At 43.8% G+C, this 26217-nt stretch overlaps 4 protein-coding genes across 10 annotated transcripts; 1 reads left to right on the top strand and 3 right to left on the bottom strand.

Annotated features, from left to right (window-relative positions):
* The first annotated feature begins 396 nt into the window (after window positions 1-396).
* LOC112080913 (cilium assembly protein DZIP1) lies at window positions 397-11670 on the top strand. 7 transcript variants are annotated; one of them, XM_024146847.2, is made up of 18 exons: window positions 397-635; window positions 896-1498; window positions 3649-3733; window positions 4062-4198; window positions 4320-4466; window positions 4591-4716; window positions 4801-4863; window positions 5028-5156; window positions 5455-5503; window positions 5672-5722; window positions 5967-6026; window positions 6416-6573; window positions 6797-7001; window positions 10121-10256; window positions 10483-10868; window positions 11052-11179; window positions 11327-11489; window positions 11580-11670. In XM_024146847.2, the coding sequence occupies exons 2-18, from the start codon at window positions 1040-1042 to the stop codon at window positions 11657-11659; spliced, it is 2562 nt and encodes an 853-aa protein (XP_024002615.1). In that variant the 5' UTR covers window positions 397-635; window positions 896-1039; the 3' UTR covers window positions 11660-11670. The 7 variants fall into 7 exon arrangements, with proteins under 7 accessions (XP_024002615.1, XP_070298855.1, XP_024002611.1 ...); XM_070442754.1 differs by having other exon boundaries at window positions 929-1498; XM_024146843.2 differs by having other exon boundaries at window positions 397-571.
* Window positions 11671-11861: 191 nt separating this feature from the next.
* Window positions 11862-14824, bottom strand: cldn10d (claudin 10d). The gene is made up of 5 exons (XM_024146849.2): window positions 14388-14824; window positions 13181-13342; window positions 12840-12921; window positions 12630-12737; window positions 11862-12519 (listed from the first exon to the last, which is right to left on the bottom strand). The coding sequence occupies exons 1-5, from the start codon at window positions 14617-14619 to the stop codon at window positions 12339-12341; spliced, it is 765 nt and encodes a 254-aa protein (XP_024002617.1). The 5' UTR covers window positions 14620-14824; the 3' UTR covers window positions 11862-12338.
* Window positions 14825-17155: 2331 nt separating this feature from the next.
* LOC111953645 (claudin-10) lies at window positions 17156-19515 on the bottom strand. The gene is made up of 5 exons (XM_023973052.3): window positions 19111-19515; window positions 18638-18799; window positions 18451-18532; window positions 18242-18352; window positions 17156-18120 (listed from the first exon to the last, which is right to left on the bottom strand). Exons 1-5 carry the CDS (start codon window positions 19340-19342, stop codon window positions 17721-17723), a joined length of 987 nt encoding a protein of 328 aa, XP_023828820.2. The 5' UTR covers window positions 19343-19515; the 3' UTR covers window positions 17156-17720.
* Window positions 19516-21116: 1601 nt separating this feature from the next.
* On the bottom strand, window positions 21117-24486 carry LOC112080903 (claudin-10-like). Its single transcript, XM_024146832.2, has 5 exons — window positions 24110-24486; window positions 23396-23557; window positions 23231-23312; window positions 23000-23098; window positions 21117-22468 (listed from the first exon to the last, which is right to left on the bottom strand). The coding sequence occupies exons 1-5, from the start codon at window positions 24327-24329 to the stop codon at window positions 22312-22314; spliced, it is 720 nt and encodes a 239-aa protein (XP_024002600.2). The 5' UTR covers window positions 24330-24486; the 3' UTR covers window positions 21117-22311.
* Between the last annotated feature and the right edge of the window lie 1731 nt (window positions 24487-26217).

The raw sequence follows: 26217 nt of genomic DNA on the forward strand, positions 1-26217 counted from the left end.
TTACTCCGCTATTAACTAATATRGCCTAGTTACATTTATAGCTAGGTAACGTTAGCTAACGTTAAAAAAAATACACTTTTTCTCCACATGCGTTCTGTTCTTTTGCTGGGCTCAACTTGTCCCAACTTGAACTGTTTTGAGGCACAGTGCCCGTAATTTGAGGGAAATATAAAAAAGACTGAAGTTTAAGCATTTTTGTTGCAGATGTTAGCCAGACAGATATCACGTGGGTAGAATAACAGAACATTAATTAAAAATGGTCATATGTTATTACTGCAGTGGCATGAGTGGCTTCACAAAAACATTGAAAACATCCAGCTTGCTTGCGAGGATGCTGTTGATGCTGCAGTCGCGTGCATTGTGGAATCATTTAGGATTGATTAGGTGCAATATTTTGATAACGTGTCTCCCCAGGGAGCCCGTAAAGTGGGACGCACTTCTGTCTCCATGGTGATCGAGAGGACGCCCTGCCTCGGTGTCGCGGCGTACWGCTGAAGGGGGCGTGCACCAATAGGTAACGACTACTCGTTCTCTRTGTTCAATCTCATAAAGGCTCATGAAATCCACGATGGTAAGGACAACACGGCATCAACTCGACATCAGYAGAACTGGGAAGATTACCATCGAATACAAATGTAAATGCTTAGCCTTTTTTGTGTCATCTCATATGGTTCATTCATGTGCTGAGTGGTGGAATCCTTGCTTTTTTTCTTCCATATTCTCTGTGTTCATGCTGCTGTTGTACTGCTGTGATCCCTGCATAAGGTTTGTTTCTCCCTGACCTTGATTGAGATGCTGCATTTCTAATCTGTAACACACAATAATCTCTTCGTTGTTGTCTGTCACAAGTCAAATCCAAAATAATAACCTAGTATAAATGTCTTGTTTTTTTCAGCCATTTTACAATAACGTCTATTACCCATACCAGCCAGAGACACAAGGTACCCACTCATCAGCTGGGATCCCCTCCCTCCTAAACTCCCCCCTGAGCCAGCCCTCCTCCAGCAGCCGGTGTTTTCCAGCACCACCCCCACCAGCCATGTCTGCCTCCACATCCACCACCATCCCGCCCTTCAAATTCCGKCCGCGGCGCGAGAGCGTTGACTGGCGCCGGATCAGCGCGGTGGACGTGGACCTGGTGGCCAGCGAGCTGGACTTCCAGACCCTGCAGGAGCACATCACAGGGGTGACCTTCTGCAACGTGGAGGGAGAGCGWTGTGTCCGCTGCCAGAGCCCCGTGGACCCGGCGCTGCTCAAGCTCTTCCGCCTGGCCCAGCTGACAGTGGAGTACCTGCTGCACTCCCAGGAGTACTTGACCCTGAGCCTGGGGGTGGCTGAGGAGAGGCTGCAGACCCAGGCCCGCGAGCACCAGCAGCTCCTGGCCCAGCAGCAGAARCAGGCGGACCAGGCCAAGGTACTGAAGACGGAGCTGAAGCAGAGGAAGAAAATCATTGCCCTCAACCAGCAGGCTATGATCAACATGACTAATTGCCATAAGGTACTGAACACCTCCTCACGCTGCCGCTTCTTCTCTTCTTCTCGGTGTCTGTTTCCATGTGTATTGTACAACAGTTAGTCCCCCCACCCCCCTTCCTCCTGGGTCCTCCTCTTAGCCATTGTTCTCCAGGCGGTATTCAGAGCTRCTTTAGTTTTGTTCAATTATCATTGTCAGAGGAGTGAGAATGCTAACAGGAGGTTCATCTTTGTACATATCTACCTCAATTACCTCGTACCCCTGTGTATATAGCCAAGTTATCATTACTCAATCTGTATTTATTCCTCGTGTTATTATTTTCCTATAATTGTTATTGTTTTTATCTCTGCATTGTTGGGAAGGGCCCATAAGTAAGCGTTTCACTGTTAGTCTACTGTTAGTCTACTGTTGTTTATGACGCATGTGACAAATCGAATTTGATTTGGTTTAAATTAATTATACCATTTAAATCAGAGACATAGTGTTGGAAATAGGTTCACCTCGTCCCGTAGCTGTAATGTGGCCACTTTATAAGGATTGGTAGACGTAATCATTATCAGCCTTGTTTTGGGACCTATTGTGCTCTGAGCAGGTGGTGTCAGCTGGGGATAATTAGACCTACTTCTTTCAGCCCACTTACARAAGGGTGGCAAGAGACATAACCAAAATGACTGAACCACCTCCCCTACCCTCATTCATGTTTTCATAATGACATTGGTCTCGAGTCAACGTGACGTTTTGATGTTCTACTTTCTACACCAGAAATGTATGCATTTATTGAAAAGATGTAGAATAGAAGGATATATCCTTATACTTTTAAAGGGCATTGCTGKTGAATAGGGCCCAGCTTTGGCCAAGACAACAACTAGTGTTTCATATGACTGAGCATTGTTGCTAGGTGAGAGTGCCCTGCCCGGCTAACAGGCACGTTGATAACCGAGGCGTCTGTACAGCTCAATTATTGATGGGCCACCATGCATCCAAAAATAGACCTAGATGGGTTGATTGTTTCACACAGGTACTCAAATGTATTGCGTCAAGCTACATTTTACAGATACAGAAACTTCAACAGATATACMAAATGCACAGTGTATCTGATACACAGTATCTAGCCTAATTGTCTGCGAAGCACAGAAATGTTGCCTAAATTGTAGTGCTTTTATCATTCAAGAAACGTCCTGCCTATTTCACCCTGTGTGTTGTCAATGCAATCTAGAAAATGAATGTTTAAGTCCTCTTTTTTATTACCGTCTCGCACATCAAGACAAGGCAAACGGATGCCAACAGATACACAACCGCCTTGATTCTATCAATGACCAGACCTAATTCAATTTCACTGGCGATTTCCAAAGTTATTCCAGAGCAGCAATGTAATTACAGCACACAACAACAAGGGTCTCTGTTGTAGAAACTTCCCCTGCAGCATGGTAGAGCACCAGCACGCGAGGCAACAAGGTGGCAGTGCAGTTCAATTTGAATGAAGGCACAGATGCAAGCTGTGTTGGTGTCGGGCGTTAAATGTGGTGTGTGATGTGGTTGCTCCAGCGTTTAATCTGCCCCGTCTGTCACTCCCCCTGTGAGCTGGAGCGAGGTGATGCCAGGCATCCGGGGAGAATCACGTCACTCACGCTATGTTGATCTGTAGGAAACAGTTCCTAAAGCTTAATGGTAGATAGTATAGTCACTATGTTGATCTGTCTGCCAGGAAACAGTTCCTAAAGCTTAATGGTAGATAGTATAGTCACTATGTTGATCTGTCTGCCAGGAAACAGTCCCTAAAGCTTAATGGTAGATAGTATAGTCACTATGTTGATCTGTGCCAGGAAACAGTTCCTAAAGCTTAATGGTATATAGTATAGTCACTATGTGGATCTGTCTCCCAGGAAACAGTCCCTAAAGTTTAATGGTAGATGGTATAGTCGCTATGTCGATCTGTCTCCCAGGAAACAGTCCCTAAAGTTTAATGGTAGATGGTATAGTCGTGGCTTGAGCTTTGGGTTCAGATGTGTTCAATTTTTACACACAGCCCAAGTTGCCTATTACGAAATTGGCTTTACATTTGATCTATAAGTGAAGGTAGCAAACAACATGTATTCAGACCATTGATTCATTGCAATCTTTGCTTGGGAATGTACTGTAGATCTATAATTACGTTTCCTTTTCTTTTCCTTTAGTGTCAACATTGTGATAAAGCCTTCATGAATTCCTCCTTTCTCCAGAATCATATGCAACGTCGCCATCCAGACGAGTACGACAGCCGTAAGTCAAGAGAGCTTTAAAAGGTTTGATCATCAGTTTAGAGACAACGGTAGGGAAAGTAACCATCAGTCAGGTAAGAAGGTTCGCAACAGCCAACCACCCTGTCTCCCCTGACAGTCCCATAGGGAGCCACTGGTATGGCTGTCCCCAAGCGCACCACAGTGTTCCTTCAATGCTGGAAAACCAGTTCCCATGACATCCCGCTCTAGTTTGCAGCAGTAGACATGTCACACACTCCCACACAGTCTAGCAGAAAGAGAGAGGTGTATCTTTGATAGTTAGGCTAACTTTTTCTTCATTAGTATGTCTCTGTGATTGTTTCTGTCAGAGTTAAGGACAGTCAACCAGAGGGAAGTGAAGAGCATTGCAGATGAGGAGGAGATCAGTCGGCTGAAAGGGCAGCTGAGTTACACCACATCTGAGCTGGAGTCACAGAGGCAAGCCCTCTTGGCCAAAGCCTCTCAGGTGGGACAATAAGAACCGTGCTTGTTTCCATGGCTTTGATCAGCTTCGTTATTGAATGCAATGTTTGCACTTGCGTATTTGTTTAGAGCTTTTGACCATTTTCATTCTCTTTCATCTGTAGGAAAGAGACCAGCAGTCCATGCACCAGGATTTGATGAGAAAGCTAGAGAGCTGGAAGGAAGAAGAACACAGGAAGATGGAGGAGATGAGAGAGGGTTTCCGGGGGGAGATCGAGATGCTTCACAACAGGAACGCTCTTCTTCAACAAGTTAGTCCATTTGTCAAAGCGCTGACWTTCATGGTTCTGTGTCCAGTTCAAACTGATGCGTTGGTGATTTGGTTCTGTAATTCAGGGAAGTTTTTGTTTGAATGATTGGATGTGATCTGTACAGAAAGTGGATGTCCAGTTGACCAAGCCTGAGAGGAGGCCCAGTCCTGCTCCCCAGCAGACTGACCAAGACATGGATGAAAAAAACAAGGTTGTGGTCCAGAAGATGGATCAGAAACACAAGAAACTGGTAAGCAGCTAAGCAGTACTTCTTCTCTTAAATATTTCAAGTTGTGATTAAAAAAAAAAAGATCAACTATTTATTTTGTTACAGGAAGAAAGGTTTACATCAAAAATAGAAAAAATGAAGGCTAACCATGAGAGCGAGAAGAATCAGGTAAGATGTGGATGACATATCTGTGAAGCTTTCATGAAGAATACTGGTTAACAGAAGTACTTGTGAGTTCTGTTGAATAGTTAATGGTCAGCGGAGAGCCTTGAAAGAGGCAGCCATCACAGTGGGATCTCTAACGTCTACGTCTGTTCTATGTCTCCTCTCAGTGGCAGGATCAGTTTAGCAGGTTGGAGTCGTCTGTGGTGGAGTGGCAGCAGCAGAGCCAGAGGCAGAAGGAGGAGAGTGACCAGCGGCTTCAGGAGCGGGACCTAATCATCTTCTCTCAGCGAGAGCAGGTCAGTTCACTCACCACCACCCCCTGGCGACCCGGCCACCGGGGCAGCTGGGAATATCAGGAAACAGGGCGCCTACTTGGCCCTCATACAGGAAATCCTGGATTGATGGCGCCGGATGGACGTGTCATGTTTTCACACGCTCATATAGTGTAGTCGTCAGGGCCACTCTGACTTCATAAGCGTGTTAAGAAGTTAAATTAAATTAGATCATGCCCTTGGGGTTCAACAGCTTTGAATAAAAAACATAAAAAAATATATAATTAAGTAATGTAGCTAATTGTACGTCTTCATTTCACAGATAAAGCATATGTCCTCAAATCCACCTACTAAAGTAGTTGAAGTTCCAGGTATGCATACTTTTCATTGACTTTATTTTTTGTATTACTATGTTTATATTTGTCAAATTTGGATATTAGCTTGAATCTGGATGTTAGCTTGAACTTGGATATTAGCGGTTTGTAGTTCTGTAAAGAACCTGTTATTACTGACAATTGTTCCTACTTTGTATGTTTCAGTGATCATAACAGCCCCAGCACCAGAGCCTAAACCAAAGAGAGTAGTGAAGGGTAGGTTATTAGCAGGAGATTCCCAACAATATGTAGCTCAGTCAATTTAGACGTCTGCGTCCTTTTGCTCAGAGAAAAGGTAGGCAAGCACGTAACAAGACTGTTCTGTCAGCGATCTCTCCCTGTTGATCAGACCTCCCAACGAGACACCATTAAAGATCAATGTTATTGTTCCCTTTACTGAGTTCCCTCCTCCTAATTCCCGCTCTTGTCTGACCTCTGACCCCCTGTGTTGTCCAATCAGAGCAGCCTCCCTCTGCTCCTAAACTGGATCCTATAGAGGAGCTGTCTGAGGAGGACAAAGGTAACACAGTCTAGACGGCAGCAGCGTCTGTCTGTCTGCTCCATGCATGCTCTCTGCACGGACGTGTGAGTCGGTCTGTGATGCCTGCCATGTAGTCAGTGAGCATTTGTGAAGTCGAGTCAGTCAAAGCCACGTTGGCCCAAAAAAGCAGCAAGATGTTCTCCTCTTCTGCCCGTCGCTCTCCAGAATCCTGTGGCTGTTAGCTGTAGTTATCTATGGCACAGGTCCTTTGTAGATGGAAGAAAAGGAAGGTCATATGCACCTCTCTCAAATCATTTTCATGCTTGCCCAGCCTGTCCTTTGAAACTACAAAGGCGTCAGTGTTATTTTGAGTGTGTTATCAAGTGTATGTRTGTAAGTGTACTGTACCTGTCTGGTGCTTGTCATAGACTCGTCCAGCGTGTCTGAGAAGAAGCCAGTTGTTGTAATGAAGCAGCCATCTTCGGTGACCAGTGTCCTGAGGAAGAACCCCAACATCAAGAGGGAGCTGCATCCCGCCCTGGAGCAGGCACTCCTAGAGAAGCTTGAGTCCCTGGGAGTCAAACCGGTATGTACTGTACCTTCATGAGTACAAATACACAATGGAATCTTTAAAATCACACTCTGTGGAAGATCTATGTCATTAAAGAGTCAGCCTGAGCGATACACCATCAAAAACATACAACAAATTGACTTCACTAATAGACTTAAGGGATCATTTGTCTCCCCAGTAAAGATAATCCTTATGATAGTTAAGCGTCTTCCGTTTTCTAATCTACACAACTCTGTAGGGGCTGAGGGGACTCGGAGGCAGTGAGTACAGTGATCTCATGGCTAAGGTGCGCATGGAGAGAGAGAGTACAGCGAGGGACATTCCGGACTACTGGCGTCACCGTGAGGATGTGGCTCACACACTGCGTCTGAGACTGAAGGACAAGAGGACGGGGAGTGACTCTGCCCCCGAGCAGCGGGTCAAACCAAAACAACCCACTCAAGGTACATGTATTTGTATTTATTATGGATCCCCATTAGGTGCTGCCAAGGCAGCAGCTACTCTTCCTGGGGTCCGGCAAAGTTAAGGCAGTTATACAATTTTAAAACATTACTATACAACCATTACGTAAGTCACAACACACTAAGTGTGTGCCCTCAGGCCCATACACCACTACCACACATCCACAACGCAAAATCCATGTGTACGTGTGTGTATAGTGCGTATGTTATCATGTGTGTGTATGCATGTGTCTGCCTATGTTTGTGTTACTTCACAGTCCCCACTGTTCCATAAGGTGTATTTTTATCTGCTTTTTAAATCTGATTCTACTGCTTGCATCAGTTACCTGATGTGGAATAGAGTTCCATGTAGTCATGGCTCTATGTAGTACTGTACGCCTCCCATAGTCTGTTCTGGACTTGGGGACTGTGAAGAGACCTCTGGTGGCTTATCTTTTGGGGTGTGCATGGGTGTCGGTGCCTTCAGCATGTCAACACCTCTTACAAAGACAAGTAATGATGCAGTCAATCTCTCATCCACTGTGAGCCATGAGAGATTGACATGCATGTCATTAATGTTAGCTCTCCGTGTACTTTTAAGGGCTAGCCGTGCTGCACTGTTCTGAGCCAACTGTAATTTTCCCAAGTCCCTCTTTGTAGCACCTGACCACACTACTGAACAGTAGTCTAGGTGCGACAAAACCAGGGCCTGTAGGACCTGCCTTGTTGATAGTGTTATTAAGAAGGCAGAGCAGCGCTTTTTTATGGACAGACTTCTCCCCATCTTGGCTACTGTTGTTTCAATATGTTTTTAACCATGACAGTTTACAGTTCAGTGTTACTCCAAGCAGTTTAGTCACCTCAACTTGYTCAATTTCCACATTATTCATTTCGAGATGTAGTTGAGGTTTAGGGTTTAGTGAATGATTTGTCCCAAATACAATGCTTTTAGTTTTGGAAATATTTAGGACTAACTTATTCCTTTCTACCCATTTCAGTCTCTGTAGTAGCTGACGCGTATAGTGTTGAGTCATCCGCATACATAGACACACTGGCCCTACTCAAAGCCAGTGGCATGTCGATAGTAAAGATTGAAAAAAGCAAGGGTCCTAAACAGCTACCCTGGGGAATTCCTGCTTCTACCTGGATTATGTTGGAGAGGCTTCCATTAAAGAAAACCCTCTGTGTTCTGTTAGACAAGTAACTCTTTCTCCACATTATAGCAGAGGGTGCAAAGCCATAACACATATGTTTTTCCAGCAGCAGACTATGATCGATAATGTCAAAAGCTGCACTGAAGTCTAACAAGACAGCCCTCACAATCATTTTATCATCAATTTCTCTCAGCCAATCATCAGCCATTTCTGTAAGTTCTGTGCTTGTTGAGTGTCCTTCCCAATATGTGTGCTGAATGTCTGTAGTCAATTTGTTTACTGTGAAATAGCATATCTGGTCAAACACAATTTTTTTCAGAAGTTTACTAGGGTTTGGTAACAGGCTGATTGGTCGGCTATTTGAGCCAGTAAAGGGGGCTTTACTATTCTTGGGTAGCGGAATAACTTTAGATTCCCTCCAGGCCTGAGGGCACACACTTTCTAGTAGGCTTAAATTGAAGATGTGGAAATACTGTCCGCTATTATCCTCAGTAATTTTCCACCCAGATTGTCAGACCCTGGTGGCTTGTCATTTTTGATAGAAAACAATCATTTTTTCACCTCTTCTACACTGACTCTACGGAATTCAAAAGTACAGGTCTTGTCTTTCATAATTTGGTCTGATATACTTGGATGTGGCATGTCATCCCGAAGTTTGCTTGTCTTGCCAATGAAAAAGTAATTAAAGTAGGTGGCAATATCAGTGGGTTTTGTGATAAATGAGCCATCTGATTCAATGAATGATGGAGCCGAGTTGGCTTTTTTACCCGAAATTTAATTTAAGGTGCTCCAAAGCTTTTTACTATCATTCTTTATATCACTTCTTTGTTTCATAGTATAGTTTAATTTAGCTTAGTTCTTAATTTGCAGTAAGTTTGCCAGTCAGTTGGGCTGTCAGATTTATTTGCCATACCTTTTGCCTCATCCCTCTCAACCATACAATTTTTCAATTCCTCATCAATTACATTTACATTTAAGTCATTTAGCAGACGCTCTTATCCAGAGCGACTTACAAATTGGAAAGTTCATACATATTCATCCTGGTCCCCCCGTGGGRAATGAACCCACAACCCTGGCGTTGCAAGCGCCATGCTCTACCAACTGAGCCACACGGGATCAATCTAAGGGGATTTAACATGTTTTACAGTCATTTTCTTAATGGGTGCGTGCTTATTAGTAACTGGAATAAGCAATTTACATAAATGTGTCAAGTGCAGCGTCTGGTTGCTCCACATTACACACCACAGACCAGCAAATATTCTTTACATCATCAACATATGAATCACTACAAAACCTCTTGTATGACGTCTTATACACTATATTAGGCCCAGCCTTTGGAACTTTGGTTTTCCTAGATATGGATATTATATAAGGTAATCACTACATCCTATGGATTTGGATACTGCTTTAAAGCACAATTTTGCAGCATTAGTAAAGATGTGATCAATACATGTTGATGATTTCATTCCTGTGTTGTATGTAACTACCCTGGCAGGTTGACTGACAACCTGAAACAGGTTGCAGGCACTGGTTACAGTTTGAAGTTTGTTCTTGAGTGAGCAGCTTGATGAGAGCCAGTCAATATTTAAATCACCCAGGAAATATACTTCTCTGTTGATATCACATACATTGTCAAGCATTTCACAGATATTATCCAGATACTGACTGTTAGCACTTGGTGATCTATAGCATGTGGGGAGTATGAGGACTTAGAACTTTTAACTCATTCAATGTGGATTTTGCTGAGGGGTTCATGTTTCATCTCATGAGTCCATTCCATTCTCTTGTGATAGTTTGCTAACACGCTGCTGGTGACATTAAACAAGGACCCCTTAATCAATGTAACATTTAAGCCTTAAGCTGCTCCCAACAGGAGTCATGTCCGTCACCGTTTTAACCTACTTAGGACTCGAGACGTCCTCAAATGAACTAATCAGCTGATTGTTGTTGTTCTGTCCCTCCCGAAAGTGACCCAGGCCAGACAACGGTCCAGCAGCCTTTCCTCCAAGGTGACCCAAGTGATGTCAGGACCACCAGCAGCGCCTGCCAAACAGCCTGCCACCCGGACCCTTACCAGTACCCTGCCCAAGACCTCCACTCCCAAGTACGTACCTAGTCAGAATCTCCTGCTGTTTGTCTCAATGCATGCCAGAGACTACCTCGCCACTGGCTTCATTTATGTGGTATCAGAAATCTGAGTACGTAGTCTGTTGCATTGAGAAGGATACCATAGAAAGTGAGTTGTCTTACAAGCTGTGTCTTATTACCATATAAGGGAGTGATTGATTGTATGTTCATTTCAAATTATGACATTGCCTTTGGCCTCATAGGACCCCTCCCTTCAGCTCAGACGACAAGTCAACAGAGGAGGAGGAGTCTGAAGAGGAGAAGCCACCTCAGAAACCCAGGCAGCAGCCGAGAGTCCCTCATCACAGAGCGTCCCAGCCCAAACCAACACAACCCAAGACCACCCCCCATCACAAACTCACCCAGTCCAAACCGGTCCAGGCCAGATCTGGCCAGCCCAGGACCACCCAGGCTCAGCCATATAAACCCCAGCAGCCCAGAAGCGCTGCGGTCAACACAACCAAGATGGGGGTCACTGTGGTAGAGAGGGAGGGAGAGTGGACAGAGGGGAGTGAGTTGGAGGAGATCGACCCACAACAGCTCCAGAACTACAAAGACAAGAATGGGAACGTACAGAAGACTACAAACAGTAAGAGGGACTTTTGTTGTTTTTACTGCTATGATTTACTCCTTTGTGTGGTATTAAGTGCTAATTTCAGATAACAACACACATATCCCAAGTCTACAGCCTTTTCTTTTTTAGTTGTGTGTTTATTGAAAACTGTTGCCCATAGGTTTTTATGCGTTGTGCTGACCATATTTGTTTTTCCAGATAACCTGGTCAAGGACTTGACTAAGAGCCTGGAGAAGCAGCTTGCAGACAGAGGACCAAAGAAGCCACTAGGGGGAGTGAGCATCTTACCAGAGAGGAAAGACAAAGACGTTGTACGGGAACTCAAGGTGAGAAATCCTCTCTCGTCTCCTCTCTGCAGTGTCATCATCAACTCAGAGTAACATAAGACACAGAGAACAAACAGAACATTTGCTGACGTCAGAATGTTCTCATATCCTAATCGTGTTCATCTGGACTGTTATGTGGCGTTTCAGTATACAAACGATGATGAKGAGGATGACTGGGATATCTCCTCGTTGGATGACCTATCGGTACCCGCCCCCGTGGGCAAGCCCACCGCCCCCGTGAGGAAGAGCCTGGACTCAGACAGCACTACCAGTGTCTGGGGAACATCCACCGGGAAGGGGCAGAAAACAGGTCAGTCTCACTCASTCTCACAGACCCGGCTCCAKTCAGGTCCCTTTATCCTTCACCTTCACCCTCTGATGATGTTYATCCATTCCCCAGGTTTGAATGAAGCAGGAACCGGCAGCACTCTGAAGAGCAGCCTGGTCTCTGTCAGCGACTGGAGTGACGATGATATATAGTAATATGGAGGTGATACRGGTTTACAGTTCTACAATGATAAAACTCAATATGACGCCCATAGGAATTCTTTGGAAGGCAAATATACTTCTACATGATTTACCGATACTGTTAGAATTACAGTTGCATATTAAAGAGWCTTAACGAAGAGATCCTCTGCTCGGAACACAGTGGATCTCTAGAGACATACACCTATGACAGTGGTAGCCATCTGCCTTGTGGCGATTTTCAGTGTTTTTATTTCATATACAGATTATAAATTAGYTATAGTGAATTGTCAACTTAGAGGTTTTATGAAATGTGATATTGCACTCCATGTGAGGTACTTGTATGATTTGTGTCAAAACWATTTACATGGCATTTGTAAGACATTTGTGTGTCCTATGAAAGAAAAGAAAATGTGTTTTTGTATCTAAAATATTTATACATGCTAGCAATAAACATTATTTATTTTTTTATCAAATGAAAACATTCATCCCTTTCCTTGATGTCAATTCAGTTCACAAAAGGAACACAGTTATATGTTAGTAAAACATTCATACATAAGGTATCTATCTACAAGGTGTAGGTGGCGAGACAGTTACCAAATCAAATTGATTCAGTTCTCACAATGTTTTCATGGTAACTAACGACCAATGATATGAAGCAGTGTATTTCCTGCGGTACAGGAGCTACTGCAGCTCAAACAAAATCGTCCCTGCTAAACGTCCCAGTGGTCCTTGTTGTCCTGATCTTTCTGCCACCTCTGCTCCCTTGGACCAATTGTGGCATTGGAGTCACACTGGAAGAGTTTGGCATCATGTATGTGCGTCTGGTCCGAGCTGTGGCATAGGAGTTAGGTCTGCGGGGCCTTTTCTTTGATCTGGAAGACGGAGCAAGAGAATTGAGATGAACATATCCGACACAAAATATATTCCTCTGATGCCAACTATTGTCTTTTGAGTGAAGCAGGAATTTTGTGGAATGTATTACGTTGAGCGTAGGCCCTCCTTTCCAGAGAAGAAGCTGAGTACGAAACCACCGGTGATGAGCAAGATCGAGCCTCCCCAGCCAATAAAAACCGCTGCTCCGATTTCAAATCTGAAGAGAAAAAATTAGAAAGCATATACTGTATACTTAACTACTTGAAACCAATGTTGTTCTAGTGTGTTCCAGCAGTCTCATTGAAAAAACTTCACTCACTTCTGTGCCTTGAAATTGGGATCCACAAACTCTGATCTTACTTTGTTACCCCACCAGGAGTACACGATCAGGCCAGCAAATCCTAGGAGGAAAACAGCTATTATTATCATATTTAACTAGGCAAGTCAGTTAAGAACTAATTCTTATTTACAGTGACGGCCTAACCCAGACGACACTGGGCCAATTGTGCACTGCCCTATAGGACTCCCAATCACAGCCACTTGTGATACAGCCTGGAATTGAACCAGGCTCTGTAGTGACACCTCTAGCACTGAGATGCAGTGCCTTAGACCGCTGCGCCACTTTGGTTACTAATCAGGTACTCCATAAACATATCTTACCAGACGCCAGATAGGTGATTCCCCCGGCGAAGGTGACCCGTGCGTTGGCGAGCTCTGACCCTCCAATCTTGGTGCACTTCATCCCTATCAGTGTGAGGACTCCAGCGAAGAACCCGAGGATGACAGAACAGATGGACAGAGCCCTTACTGAGTGAAGGAACGCTGATGCAGAGAGTAGAACACTCAGTTAAACAGGAAGCCAAAGTACAGGACTACAGTTATGTATTATACACTGAGTATACGAAACATTAGGAACAGCTTCCTAATATTGAGTTGTACCAACCCCCTTTTGCCCTCAGAACAGCTACAATTCATCAGAGTATGGACTCTAGAATGTACTACAAGTCCCGTGTGGCTCAATTGTTAGAGCATGGCACTTGCAAWGCCAGGGTTGTGTGTTCAATTCACATGGAGGACCAGTATGAAAATGTATGCACTAAGTTGCTCTGAGTGTCTGTTAAATGACTGAAATCTGAAGGAAGATATGTGTCAAAAGCCTTCCACAGGGATGCTGGCACATGTTCACTCCAATGCTTCCCAAAATTGTGTCAAGTTGGCTAGATTTCCTTTGGGTGGTGGACCATTCTTGATGCACACAGGAAGCTGTTGAGTGTGAAAAAGCCAGCAGCATTGCAGTTCTTGACACAAACTGGTGCACCTACTACCATACCCTGTCAAAGGGCATTTAATGCTTTTGTCTTGCCCATTCACCCTCTGAATAACACACATACACAATCGATGTTTTAATTGTCTCGAGGCTTAAAAATCATTCTTTAAGCTTTCTCCTCTTCCTCTACACCGATTGAAGTGTATTTAGCAAGTGACATCAATAAGGGATCATAGCTTTCACCTGGATTCACCTGGTCTGTCTGTCATGGAAAGAGCAGGTGTTTTTAATGTTTTGTACAGTCAGTGTAAATTGGAGTTTGTGGATTCCACTCTATGGTATCGCTAGTTCCGTCTGCAAAATGTTGATCATGATATTCATATTCATACTTCTGCTCTGCCCCATTATCTGCCTTTAATGTAGTACTGTATAAGAGCATCTGCTGAATGACAATCAACTGCACCAAACTGCACTGAAGATCGAGATAACCCTCCAAGTTGTAAGCGTCACTATCCCATCATGTATCATGAGATGTACGGTGTCCATATTAGGACAGAATCACACATCCATGGAAGTTGTCACAAGCTGACCAGAACATACCTGGTAGTCCCAGCATGGAGGGGTACTCTTTGCAGTCGGACACGCCCGTGGAGTCTGAGACACAGTCCTTCCAGAGGTTAGAGAAGTAGTTGCCGGTGGTGAGCACCACGCTGCCCACTTCAGACCAGGTCCAGTACTCTATAGCCAGGGTGGAGCTCACCAGAATCCAGCCAGCCAGACACGACACAAAGCAGCCTATCTCCATGTACATCATCACCGTCCTGTGCTTCATGATGATGGTGATAAGGAGGATGCTCTCCTTGAGCTTTGCAGTGGTTCCGGGGAAAAGAAGCTACTTTTACGAAGAGGATTTACCAGAGAGATGGGTGTAGTGAACAAAGCTGGAGTGAAGTTCCAGAGTTGCTCAGGGATCTTCGGTCTGTGGAAGTCAAGGTGCAGTCAGGCACTTGCATTGTTATGTCACCCAGTCAAACCAGCATTGTGGACATTTGGCTTATCTCACATGGTTTTGCTCAGTAAGCAAACGTCTTTTCCCACGATCCAGGGGGAGATAGTGTAAGGGATTGGGAGTGGTGAAACTGTTTCCCGCTCTCCCTCCCCTCGTATKGGGGTTTGACTAGGTCTCTCTCTCATAGCCCTTTATCTCACATCACAGTGGGTGAACTGCTCCCTCCCAGCTAAGGTCACAAGATACTGGTGCATGTAACTGATTCATGTCAATATTCTCTGGACAAATTGATAATGATCTATGTAATATAGCCTATAGAGTAGAGCTGAGGACAGTATCCCAAAGTAGATCTTTATTGGACAATTTGTTTTGCCACAATAATTAAAATAGCATTTTAAAATGGAAAAACATGCTAATACACATGGAACAGTTACATACAAAAACACTTAATTCCCAGTGCAACGTGCACATGCCACACAATCACAACCAGTCACTGTAGACGTGGGTCTTGTTGGATCCCTTTGGCTCCTGGGACTGTTTGGATTGGCTGTTTTCTCCAGTTGAGAATTCTCTGGTGAGGGGCACCATGGGAAATCTGGAGGAAGGGGCCAATTCCACCCTGCTAGAGAAATTATATTAAGCGAATTAAGATATATTCAGAAAACATGCACTCAACGTTTATGCAAATCGCATTGTAGACTGATAACTGAAAATACACCATTCATTTATTTATTTTAATTTKATTTCACCTTTATTTAACCAGGTAGGCAGTTGAGAACAAGTTCTCATTTACAACTACGACCTGGCCAAGATAAAGCAAAGCAGTTAAATCAAAAACAACAACACAGCGATGGGATAACACATGGGATAAACAAACGTACAGTCAATAACACAATAGAAAAATCTATATACAGTGTGTGCAAATGTAGTAAGATTAGAGAGGTAAGGAAATACTCAGAGAAGCATGCTTATGTGGTGTATGTAAATTAGGCATGTATGCTTATTGTCGCTTATACTGTACTGTACATTTAACCCTTTTGAATGGGCTACTGTGAATATAGTGGCAGAGAACAGAATGGGTCCTAATATGATGAGGAAGCCTCCCACTAGGCCAAGCCAAAGAGCAGATCCAATATCATACCTGAGTAGGGAAAATGTAGACAAAAAACAGCTTGGCATTCCCATACAGTTTGTTATTCCAACATCTTCCCTATCAGTATATCTCACTGATCATCCCCAAAGCCAACACCTCATTTGGCCGCCTTTCCTTCCAGTTCTCTGCTGCCAGTGACTGGAACAAATTGCAAAAATTGCTGAAGTTGGAGACTTTTATTTCCCTCACCAACAACAAAGAAGAAAAAACATTTCACAGTCGGGATGAAGAACTTTAAACCCTCTAAATTAAGGTGATTTGTATGTGTCCTGAGAGAGGCAGCTGTAATAGCAGTTTGTCATTGGTTCTCTGGTTTCCTCCAACGTAAGTTGAATCGAACCTAGCTTAGCCAAATAAAATATATCGCAACTATCATGTATTGTTGTATTAGTCACTATGTATCATAGCTGTGTTAATTAATTAAAGCATATTGGCAGGTTAAGTTCAATTTAGAGAAAATTTCATATTAGCAGACACTGCACCCATAAGACTCCTGATTATTCCACACAGAGATACCAGATACGAGACGAGAGATTCTAGTACTCAAACCACGTTTCACCATCGACAGAAGTCCACACAGTTGACTACAGTGGTGGAGTCCTCAGAGCAGTGCTTACACAGGTTGGACCAGAACCAGGTCACACTGACAATTGAGGACCCACCGTGGCGCCCGACCTGGGCCACCCTCCAGTAGTCGATAGCCAGCGTGCAGGCGACAAACACCCAGTCCAGCATGGACACCTYGAGGCCCAGGATCTGAACCAACCTCCTCCACATTCCTCTGTCTGGACAGGTGGAGAGGATCGCTCACAGGGACTACCGAGGGTAAGTTACTGGAGCTATTACAAAGTTACTGATTTCATCCAATCTAGTCACGGAATTCACAAAAATGCATCCATTAAAAATGATTCCATATTCACTTAGAAGAGCACAAGATTGGAGCATCGGTCTGTCAGCTGTGCGGCATATCACTCTTGGTTTAAATAGGAAACAGTGTCCGTGCAGAATTGAGTGGCAACACCAAAAACAGAGACTGTTTACAGGCAACCTCCCTGACTGCTTGGGCAGATACGACTGCTGACAATATTAGGAAAGTAACATCTAAAAGAGTTGGTGATTATTTCTATATTTTAAAATATCTTGATTTTGATTAGACTACAGTTGAATCATTTGAAAAGGGAGAACAACACAACACGGAGTCAGACAGAACTTGATGAAAGGCAGAAAAGTCCTGCTTTAATGACATTATCAATAGCAATACATGAAACAATGAATGTGATGAAGCAGTTCATTTGATGATAATGAAACACTCCCAGGAAACAGGCCATTAGATACAGAGACTTTCCCCCACATACAGAATCACAATTGGATCATTATTGGGCTGTCAAACGATTCAAACATTTAATTGAGTTAATCAAAAGGATTTGTTGTGATTCATTGCAAATTCAGAATTTGCTCAAATTGAGTTGTCCYAAGTAACAGTTAGCAAATCAGGTAAATTGACAAAGCACACTTAATTGAACCTCATTGTCAACTTGTTTTGATATCGAATTGTTGTTTTTAGCTGTATAAATTATGTATTTTGGAAGTTTTCACTGTATTTTGAAAGCTTTCAGACAATGTGATTAATCGCGATTCAAAAACATTAGTTCACTAAAATTCAAAAAAGTTAACGGATAACTCTGACCGCCCTAATCATCATATACAGTATATACAATTGTTACTTCAGTTCGGTCCAGTCAAAATCACACATACTATGAACAGAACCAGGTCATAAGTAGGAGTTTTTGATAAACGGTTCTCTCTCGCTCCTCCTTGACCCACTGGATAAAGAGGACACTGTACTACTGCTGCCGCTGCTCACCTCAGAGTGCACTGACCCATGAGACCTCGACCTCGATGGACGACCAGACGTCAAAGACCCACCGCCAAATTTCGAGGACTGCCCGGAGTTCGAGGACCGTCCAGACCGCTCTGAATTGGACGCGCGACCGGACTGACCAGACCTTGAGGAGATGGCAGACACATCTGAGCGTGCAGATTTTGAAGAAATCTTAGATGCAGATGAAACCTTGATCTTTGAGGTGATCTGGGATACTGGGGACTGTAYTGTGGTGGACTTGGCCTGGTCGATCTCAACCTCGGGAAGTTCAGGGATGACTAGAGTTTTGCTGGGAGAGATAACATACAAAATGAGAAAGAACAAATCAATGACAAGTGTGTTATTAATCAAGTGTGTTATTAATAAATGAATAACTATTCCATGGTGAGGCTGGCTATGCTTGTACTCACCTCTCGTCCTCACAGAGCAGTTTGCACACAGAGGCCAAGTAGAACCAACCCCCTGTCATATGGAAAGCTGATCCCACCCAGCCAAGAAACAGAGGAGTCCCCAGGTCAAACCTGTGTGTGAGAGTGTGTGAGAGAGAGAGAGAGAGAGAGAGAGAGAATCAATATTATCTTGTAACTGAATGGAAAAACCTGCATCCAAGTCAACTCACTTTAATCCGTCAAAATAGGGGTTGAAGTATTCCCCGGAGACGTATTTTGCGTAGACAGCATATCCCGACGCAGCCAGAAAGCCTGCATAAGACAAAATGAGTCAGTCATCTACTCTCAATCTGCTACAGTGTGCATCTACCAGGTTGCTTTCACAGAGGAAGAAGTGAACTGAAAGACCATGTTTACCACTGATGATGTGACAGACTCCTCCAGTGAAGAGCTTCCTGTGCTTCGCCTTGTCCTTGCCCCCGAGGAAGGTGCACTCCATCCCAATGAGACTGAGTACGAACCCCAGCATCCCCACAGACAGAGCACCCATCAGCAGGCCCCTCACAATCTGGATGTGGTCTGGTTGATTAGAACACAACCGAACGCAAGGTCACATTTTACACTACAGTAGGCTTTATAAYTTCAGTGGAATAACCAATGTCACTGTACTGAAACAGTCTAAACTCACAGAAGTTTGTCTGCATTGCTTAAAAGATAGAGCTCAGTAATACTCACATATTAACATAATTTGTTTTAAGCCCTATTTGTGGGGCTTAAATTAACTTAACAGGCTGTCTTCAGATGTGTCCCTCTTGTTAATATACAATTCATACCCACCATAGAAATAGAATTAGAACACAATATATTATGCATATCTCTATGGTACTTACTGTCCACGGACCAGAGCACAGGGAAGTCTTGGCAGTTGGTGACAGAAGTGGAGTCGGTGAAGCAGGCCTTCCACAGGTTAGACCAGTACCAGGCCACCTTGATGAYAGCCGAGCCRCCCATGCCCCCGATRGACGTGAYCTTCCAGCCCTCCATGGCCATGGTGCATGCCACAAAGATCCAGCCCAGCACTGTCATCAGGAAGCCCCAGATCTGCATCACGCGGATTTTCATCCTGATACTCYGGTGTGTGGAGTCAGTCTATRTGCTCTATATCTAGATAACCCTCAAGTTRTCTTATTATGACCGTCTCTGTTGYGTTTCTTTTCTCRAGATCTGACTTATTGGCGATTCCTTTTTCTCTCGTCTATACAATGGTGTGTCCCCTCGGTGGAGCTACCATCCAGTGGAGCCTGAGTCTCCTGCTGTGCTGTGATGTAGAAGAAACCTGCTCATCCCAGTCATGCTTGGTAGCAGGGCTCAGTATGACTAAGGAGACAGTCATTTTGTGGCTCTAACTGGTTGTCACTTTTCCCATACTGCATGAGGGTGGATATGGGTCTGTTGCTGYTCAGGTTCCCAGGACCTTGTTTGGGTGCTAAAAATGTTGACCTAAGCATTTATCTCACGTTTCAAAAACCTCCATCTCTATGTCCCTAGCTGATTCCTTGGGTTTTGAATTATTTGACTAATTCTGATCAAATGTATTCGAAGGACATAAAYATGACCTAGTATGGCCCAAAGGCTATTGCAAAACTTGACCTCATCTCAAGATTATTATTATTTTAAATACAGTGCTGGTCTGACCTTAACTAGTTCAATAAGAACTCATTACCTGAGGAATTACAACTTCAGAGTCTGTTGAAGCGCYTCCATTGTCCGTTGACATTGCCTCGGGCTGCGGTAGGTTATTAGCTAGGTGTGCTGCCTGCTTCACTTATATGATTAAAACATAACGTCTTTGACCTCATATAATTATGCTTAAATCCACGGCTCTCTCTGATGGTATTAGTTGCATGGGGAGTGATGGATTTTCTTGTGGTGAGTGAAGATGAGAAGGGTCTTCTTTGTACCGAGTCCCTCGGCTTATTGGCAAAGTTATTGGCAAAGTAGATGGGACATTGGAATGGACCCACTGTTGTGATGCATGGACCTATATGGTGGTAATTCATGCTTTTCATTAATCAAGGGCTAATAAGAGAGAACGAACAAAAGAGGGGTTGTGTTGGCTGGCAGGGCCTCACGTTAATTATGGGTTATTAAGCACAAATACCTGCTGCATAATAACCTACCATGACAATTTAAGAAATGTTAAGTAARATTCCATCCAAAGATGCATGCACAGAACATTGTTTGAATTTCTATCTGTCAATAGTTTGATTCTATCGTCCTCTTAATAAAGTATAGATATACTGCTCTCTGGTGGTGTCTTGTTGAAATGCAACTAAACCGTACTTCAACCACAGTCCAAATCACACTCAACTTGTGTATTTTGTATGAAAAAGTACTTGATTCTTTTGTATGTTTAAAAGTAGTATAATTGTCCATAATGGATTTTCTGGCACAAATAAATAGCTGTAAATTTGGCATAAATAAACTGCTTTTTGGGGCAAGGATTCTGCTGGTGGCCTTCATGTTTTAATTTAGAATCTGATGTAACAAAATAGACATGAATTATGGATGCTTGTGAATCATGTGGCATGCAATAAAACTGTATATTTTTTAAACGGCGCATTCATCTCTGGATTCATTCTGAAAAATATGGACATCAAAATGGGAAATCACTCACCATTATTGATTTTGTCTAGATGTCTGGCTATCATCCTAACTTAGTAGTGTAGTCAGAGTAGGTCCTCTGACCAACCAGAGCTGCGGGACACCTGACACTTGTTTACGGATACACAGGACTGGAGCAGGGAGCACGGGGCAGCTGCCAGCTGTAGCTCCATGCCAGCTGGTGAGAGTCCCCCGGCTCGGAGGGCCAAGAGGATTCACGTAACAGGGTTAAGGTTTCAATTGATCAGAAGGTGGAGATAGATGGCAGGCAGTGGAGGAAACTTCCAATTCCCATATCCGAGTCCGAACAAAGATCAACTGGGGCAGGACTTGTTGATTGGTAACTCTGTGATCAGTCGAGACAACGGAAGCCCCTTTCTGTCCGTGGTGGCTGGTAGGGGGCCATCTTTCAGTGTGAGGTATATTGCAAAAATACARGAACTTGACAGTTCTTGAGAGCACACAATGTTCTTTATTGACTCTTTCTTCATCTAGGCTTCACTTGTGGTCTGCTAAAGAGTGACAGCATACGGCAGACAGGCACTGGCTCCACAGTTGAGTTCCGGAGGTAATTGTCATGAGACACTCATACAGAGGTCCATGTCAAAGTGTTAAATCCCCCAATTAAAAAGTCCACTTATTCAATCCCCCTTTCCTTTATACTGAATTAATGTTCTTTCAACAGATCATTCAGAGAAAATGATCACTGAATTCCTTCTTGTATGCAAAAAAACCAACATTTATTGACATTGCCACTGATTACAACATATTGGGAGATGTACAGGAATTAAACAACTGAGTAATGTTTTTAGATGACCTCAAACGGACACATATTCCTGATATTTGTTCCTCAGGCATATCTAATGAACAACAATGGATTTGGAWGAGCACCAGTTCGTTTGTCCCTTCAAGGTGACCCAGGAGCTCATAGTGTGATCCTAGCCAACCGAATTTCCTGCCCTGTGAAGAAAACAAGCTTATCTGATTTATTTTGTTTATCGCCCGTTGACAGAAGAGRCCTATTACCTAATGTGGTTTTAGAGAGGAGCCAACAGCTTGTCTATTTCCTCTTGCTGATTTCAAGGGTTATTTCCCCCAGCATTCTCTGTGCCACAGGGGGTGACATCGTTCAAGTCGTCAGGTATACAGCAGAGGCACAGGGACAGGAAGGAGTCTCCTTTGGCATATCAAAAACGATGTTCTATGAACAGTGCATTGGAACGAAATGCCATATTAAGGAAAATAAAAGCAGGTAGCATGCATCACACCCTTGGGTAACGTAATCACACAGGAATCCGTCTCAATAAGGAATTGGGGTTCTGGTTGAAGAGGTATGAAAAGGTGACCTCAACAAGCTTAACCCAAGGGTCAAATAGTCCACGGTCACCTCATATGACCATATGCCAATGCCAGTGGTCCGTCCGTTGTCACACATAGGCGTTCTTTCCAAACTGCCTTGAGTGTTCTGCTGGGTCTCGGGGGTCTGTGGRAACTGGCGATTTGTAGAAACYGTTGGCAGACTTGCCGGGTTTGTGACGCTTGGTTACCATWGACGTAGCACCACTGTAGGAGTACTCTGCTCGACTAGAGGAAAACACTAAGGGTTACTCCTTTGAGATATACAGTGTCCTCATTCCATTTCCATGGTCAAAACAGTTCTAGTTCAGAAGACAGAAGTCTCCGGATCTAGGCCAATTCATCCCACCCCATACACTAGTTCCCTAGGCCCGCTAGCCAAGGTGACTTTCACATAAATACGTTGATGCTATACACAAAGAAAACATTCAGTCATCAACATACAGTGCATGTCTTTATACTGTTATCACTATGAGACAAGATGTTGACAGTGATCCCTGGATATCCCAGTACTTAAACAACTTAATTACAGTTCATATTAAACTGCTTCATTGACTTACTGAATGACAAGCTTTACGATCCGTCTAMTCTATTATGGATTACTTTCAATTTCTGTGTCTCAGTCAACATGATGTTKAGAAACGTACAGTACTTACAGATTACATAACACACTGAGTAAATGGGAGGGGGGAAAAACACGTCTATCGAAGTAATCATTTTCTGTAATTGATCATCATTTAATTGATTGTACAAACTTGCCTGGAGCCCTCTGACAATGAGAGGCAGAATATGAGTCCTCCTGAAATGCAGAGCACAGAGCCAGCCCATCCGATGAAGAGCGCTGCGCCCAGTTCAAACCTGGCCACGAGAGGACRGGCATAGCCAGTAAAGCCAGTGACCAGTTAGTAAATACATGTGCTCACTGCATTTTCATTTGTCAACATGCAGTACAGTAGGACATTAAGTAGCACAGTTAAGCTGAACACTTACTTTTGAGCAAAAAAGAGTGGGTCAAAGAACTCTGATGTGATCCTGTGTGCGTACAGGGAGCATGCAGTCAAGGAGCAAAGCCCTGCAGAGAAAACGGAGAGGACTCAGCTCTGGTCTAAATAGCAAGGAGTAGTTCAACAAGCACACAATATAATGAATATTCACCATTGAGTATGAAGTGAAGGCCTGAGAGGCCTGTTAGTCTGGCCTTGGTGCTCTCTGAGCCTCCGATCCTGGTACACTTCATTCCAATCAGGGCCAGGGTGGCTCCAAAGAACCCCAGGCACACAGATGCAATCATCAGGCCCCGACACACCTGGATATACACTGGGTGGGTGTGTGTGTGTGGGGATGTGTGTATGTGTGTGGGTGTGTGGGTGTGAGGGAGAGAGAGATAAAGAGACAAACACAGAGTTATCTCACACTTGTAAAAGTGCTCTGACTTTCTCAGTTTTCCTCTCATTGCCACTTTAAAAGCATTGTATCCTCAAATGGCAGCTTGAACACCCGGTTCAAATGCTGCTCTGGCCTCTGGTAGTGTATGTTTTAGAGGCTCTTGGGCTTAAGCCAACAAACCAATAGGGTTATCAAATTCCAAATACCACTTTTTTCAGAGCCAGCCATTCATCCCAGGAGACGGATGCTTAAAATGTAACACATCTGTGATTAGGTCAAAGAAATCACACACGCACGCACGCACACACGCACACATACACACACACACACACACACATATATATATATCCATTATAATCACAGACACAYGCATGCACACACACAAACACATACGCAAACACAAAAATACACATAATCRCATACAATTACAATGACAATACAACATCACAGCTAAAATAGCAACCAGCTAAAGTTTGAACTGACCGTCCAGAGCCAGCATGGAGKGGAAATCTTTACAGTTGGACACTCCTGTAGAATCCGTGACGCAGGTCTTCCACAGGTTGGACCAGAAGGTCGCCGTGGTGATGACCGTCCCATCCACGGAGGACACCTTCCAGTAGTCAGTAGGCAACGTGGAGCAGACCAGGATCCATCCAGATATGTTCAGGATGAAGGCAACGATCTCCGTGGCCATGTTGCTCATCCTCCTCAGATAGTCCTGTCCTGTCTGTTGTAGAGCTGGGTCAGGTAAGCTGGTAAACAGCAATTGTGGCAGACGAGACTGTATGCCTGTGGAGGATAGTGGATGGAGAGCAGAGCAGAGAGGCAGTCCAGGATGAATGGTTAGGAGGTGAAGTGTGTCAGTGGTTAAGATGTCGTAGCCTGGTTTATGCTCAACAGGGAGGGCTCTGTGTTCAAGACTCTGCACCTCTACCTGTGGACCAATCCCAAGGATACACATCACTCACTGACACACACGCACACACACACACTGAGACACACGCACACACATACACACACACACTGAGACACACACAGAGACACACACACTGACACACACACAGTGAATCAAACACACACACATGCTCTCTCTCTTTCACACACACATACCATCACCAGCCACGCTAACACACAAACACACACACACACACACACACACACACACACACCACACACACACACACCACACACACAACACACACACACACACACACACACACACACACACACACACACACACACACACACACACATCACTCCACAGTAGTGATTTGAGTGATAGATGGGGGTCAGTGAGTGGATCAGTAAGCTAATTGAAAGGATTTGAAATGTTTGTTGGTGGACAGGAACAGCGCTAAGACACTGGCATGTGTATGACAGAAAATTGACAATAAGCGACTGTTCAGCATATAGATAGACAGAGGAAGACCGTTGTTCACTCGTTGCAAAGGTTAGTGTCACATAGTTTTTACAATTATGCTAGTTGAAATGATACAATTCATTGATTTAATTATAAAATGTCCTGCTATAATGTTTCATACATGTGTTATAAATGTCGCAGTTATCTGGTGTTCGGTAGACCTATCTGTTGACTCATAGCCCCACCCAGTGGAGAGAAAATATAAAATATTCATGCAAACCGCATGAGGGTATACTGAGCCATGATGAGCCATCTTTTTGTTTTATCTGAAAATATCCAGATCAAACAACACAGGATTGGTGAAAGCCATGGGCAATGGCAAGTATTCACTGGTTTATTTCCTTCACATCAGTGCAGATGGAAGGAAAGTAGAGGTTGTTTCTGTATGTTGAAAATGACGTAGAAGATGAAATTTCAGCAAATGTCAACATGTTTTGTCATGTTACCATTTGCTGCAGAAATGGTAATTCCTGTGGATAGGGGGTGTTTGGCTGAGGGAGGTTGAAGGAGGGAGGTCGAGAGAGCATAGGCGGAAATCCAGGGGGACGGGGGGGACACGACCCCCATCCTGGGAAAAATATGATTTGTCCCCCCCAATCTATCACTGTAAACATAACTATGTAATTTCATAATATTAATAATACGCAATGAAAGCAGTTGTGCTGATTATAGACACTTAATAGCGCCTTTTTAAGTTTCAAAAGATTGCGACCACCCCGCCCTTTGCCTCACAATGGTTTGATCCACTGCAGTTCTTTAGCTGGCAAGGTAATAGAGGTTCGTATCTACTGTCCGAAAGGCACTCAATGTACGTAACTGACGTGAGGTTAATCCAGTCAATCGGCGCATAGTAATGTTTACATTTTTATGTTGGCAGGGTTTCACACACTAGCTGAATTTGCAGAGCTAGCGCGCAACTAAAGCAACATTACTATCAAGCTAGCTAGTACCTATTCCATTTATGTGGCGTCGTCAAAGATGGAATCTTTGCTATCGTCATTTTATTCCAAGATCATCATTCAGCTGTAGTGCTTCAAAGTCCCTGTGATAAGTTTAGCGATAAACTGAAGTCCAAACTGAACAGAACTACACTCTCTTATACCATTGTCTTAAATATATTTAATGGTCTCGTTGCAAAAGCTAAGTTGTCGCTAGTGAACTTTTTTAAATT

This window comes from Salvelinus sp. IW2-2015, unplaced genomic scaffold, assembly GCF_002910315.2.
Source record: "Salvelinus sp. IW2-2015 unplaced genomic scaffold, ASM291031v2 Un_scaffold16574, whole genome shotgun sequence".
Lineage (NCBI taxonomy): Eukaryota > Metazoa > Chordata > Actinopteri > Salmoniformes > Salmonidae > Salvelinus > Salvelinus sp. IW2-2015.

What these genes read in the sequence shown, in the direction of transcription:
- cldn10d (XM_024146849.2), bottom strand. Translation starts at nt 14,619, where the DNA reads ATGAAGCACAGGACGGTGATGATGTACATGGAGATAGGCTGCTTTGTG. An exon ending in AATCACCTATCTGGCGTCTG is followed by an intron (nt 12,922 to 13,180) that starts GTAAGATATGTT and finishes TTTTCCTCCTAG; the next exon opens with GATTTGCTGGCCTGATCGTG. An exon ending in AAGGAGGGCCTACGCTCAAC is followed by an intron (nt 12,520 to 12,629) that starts GTAATACATTCC and finishes TCCGTCTTCCAG; the next exon opens with ATCAAAGAAAAGGCCCCGCA.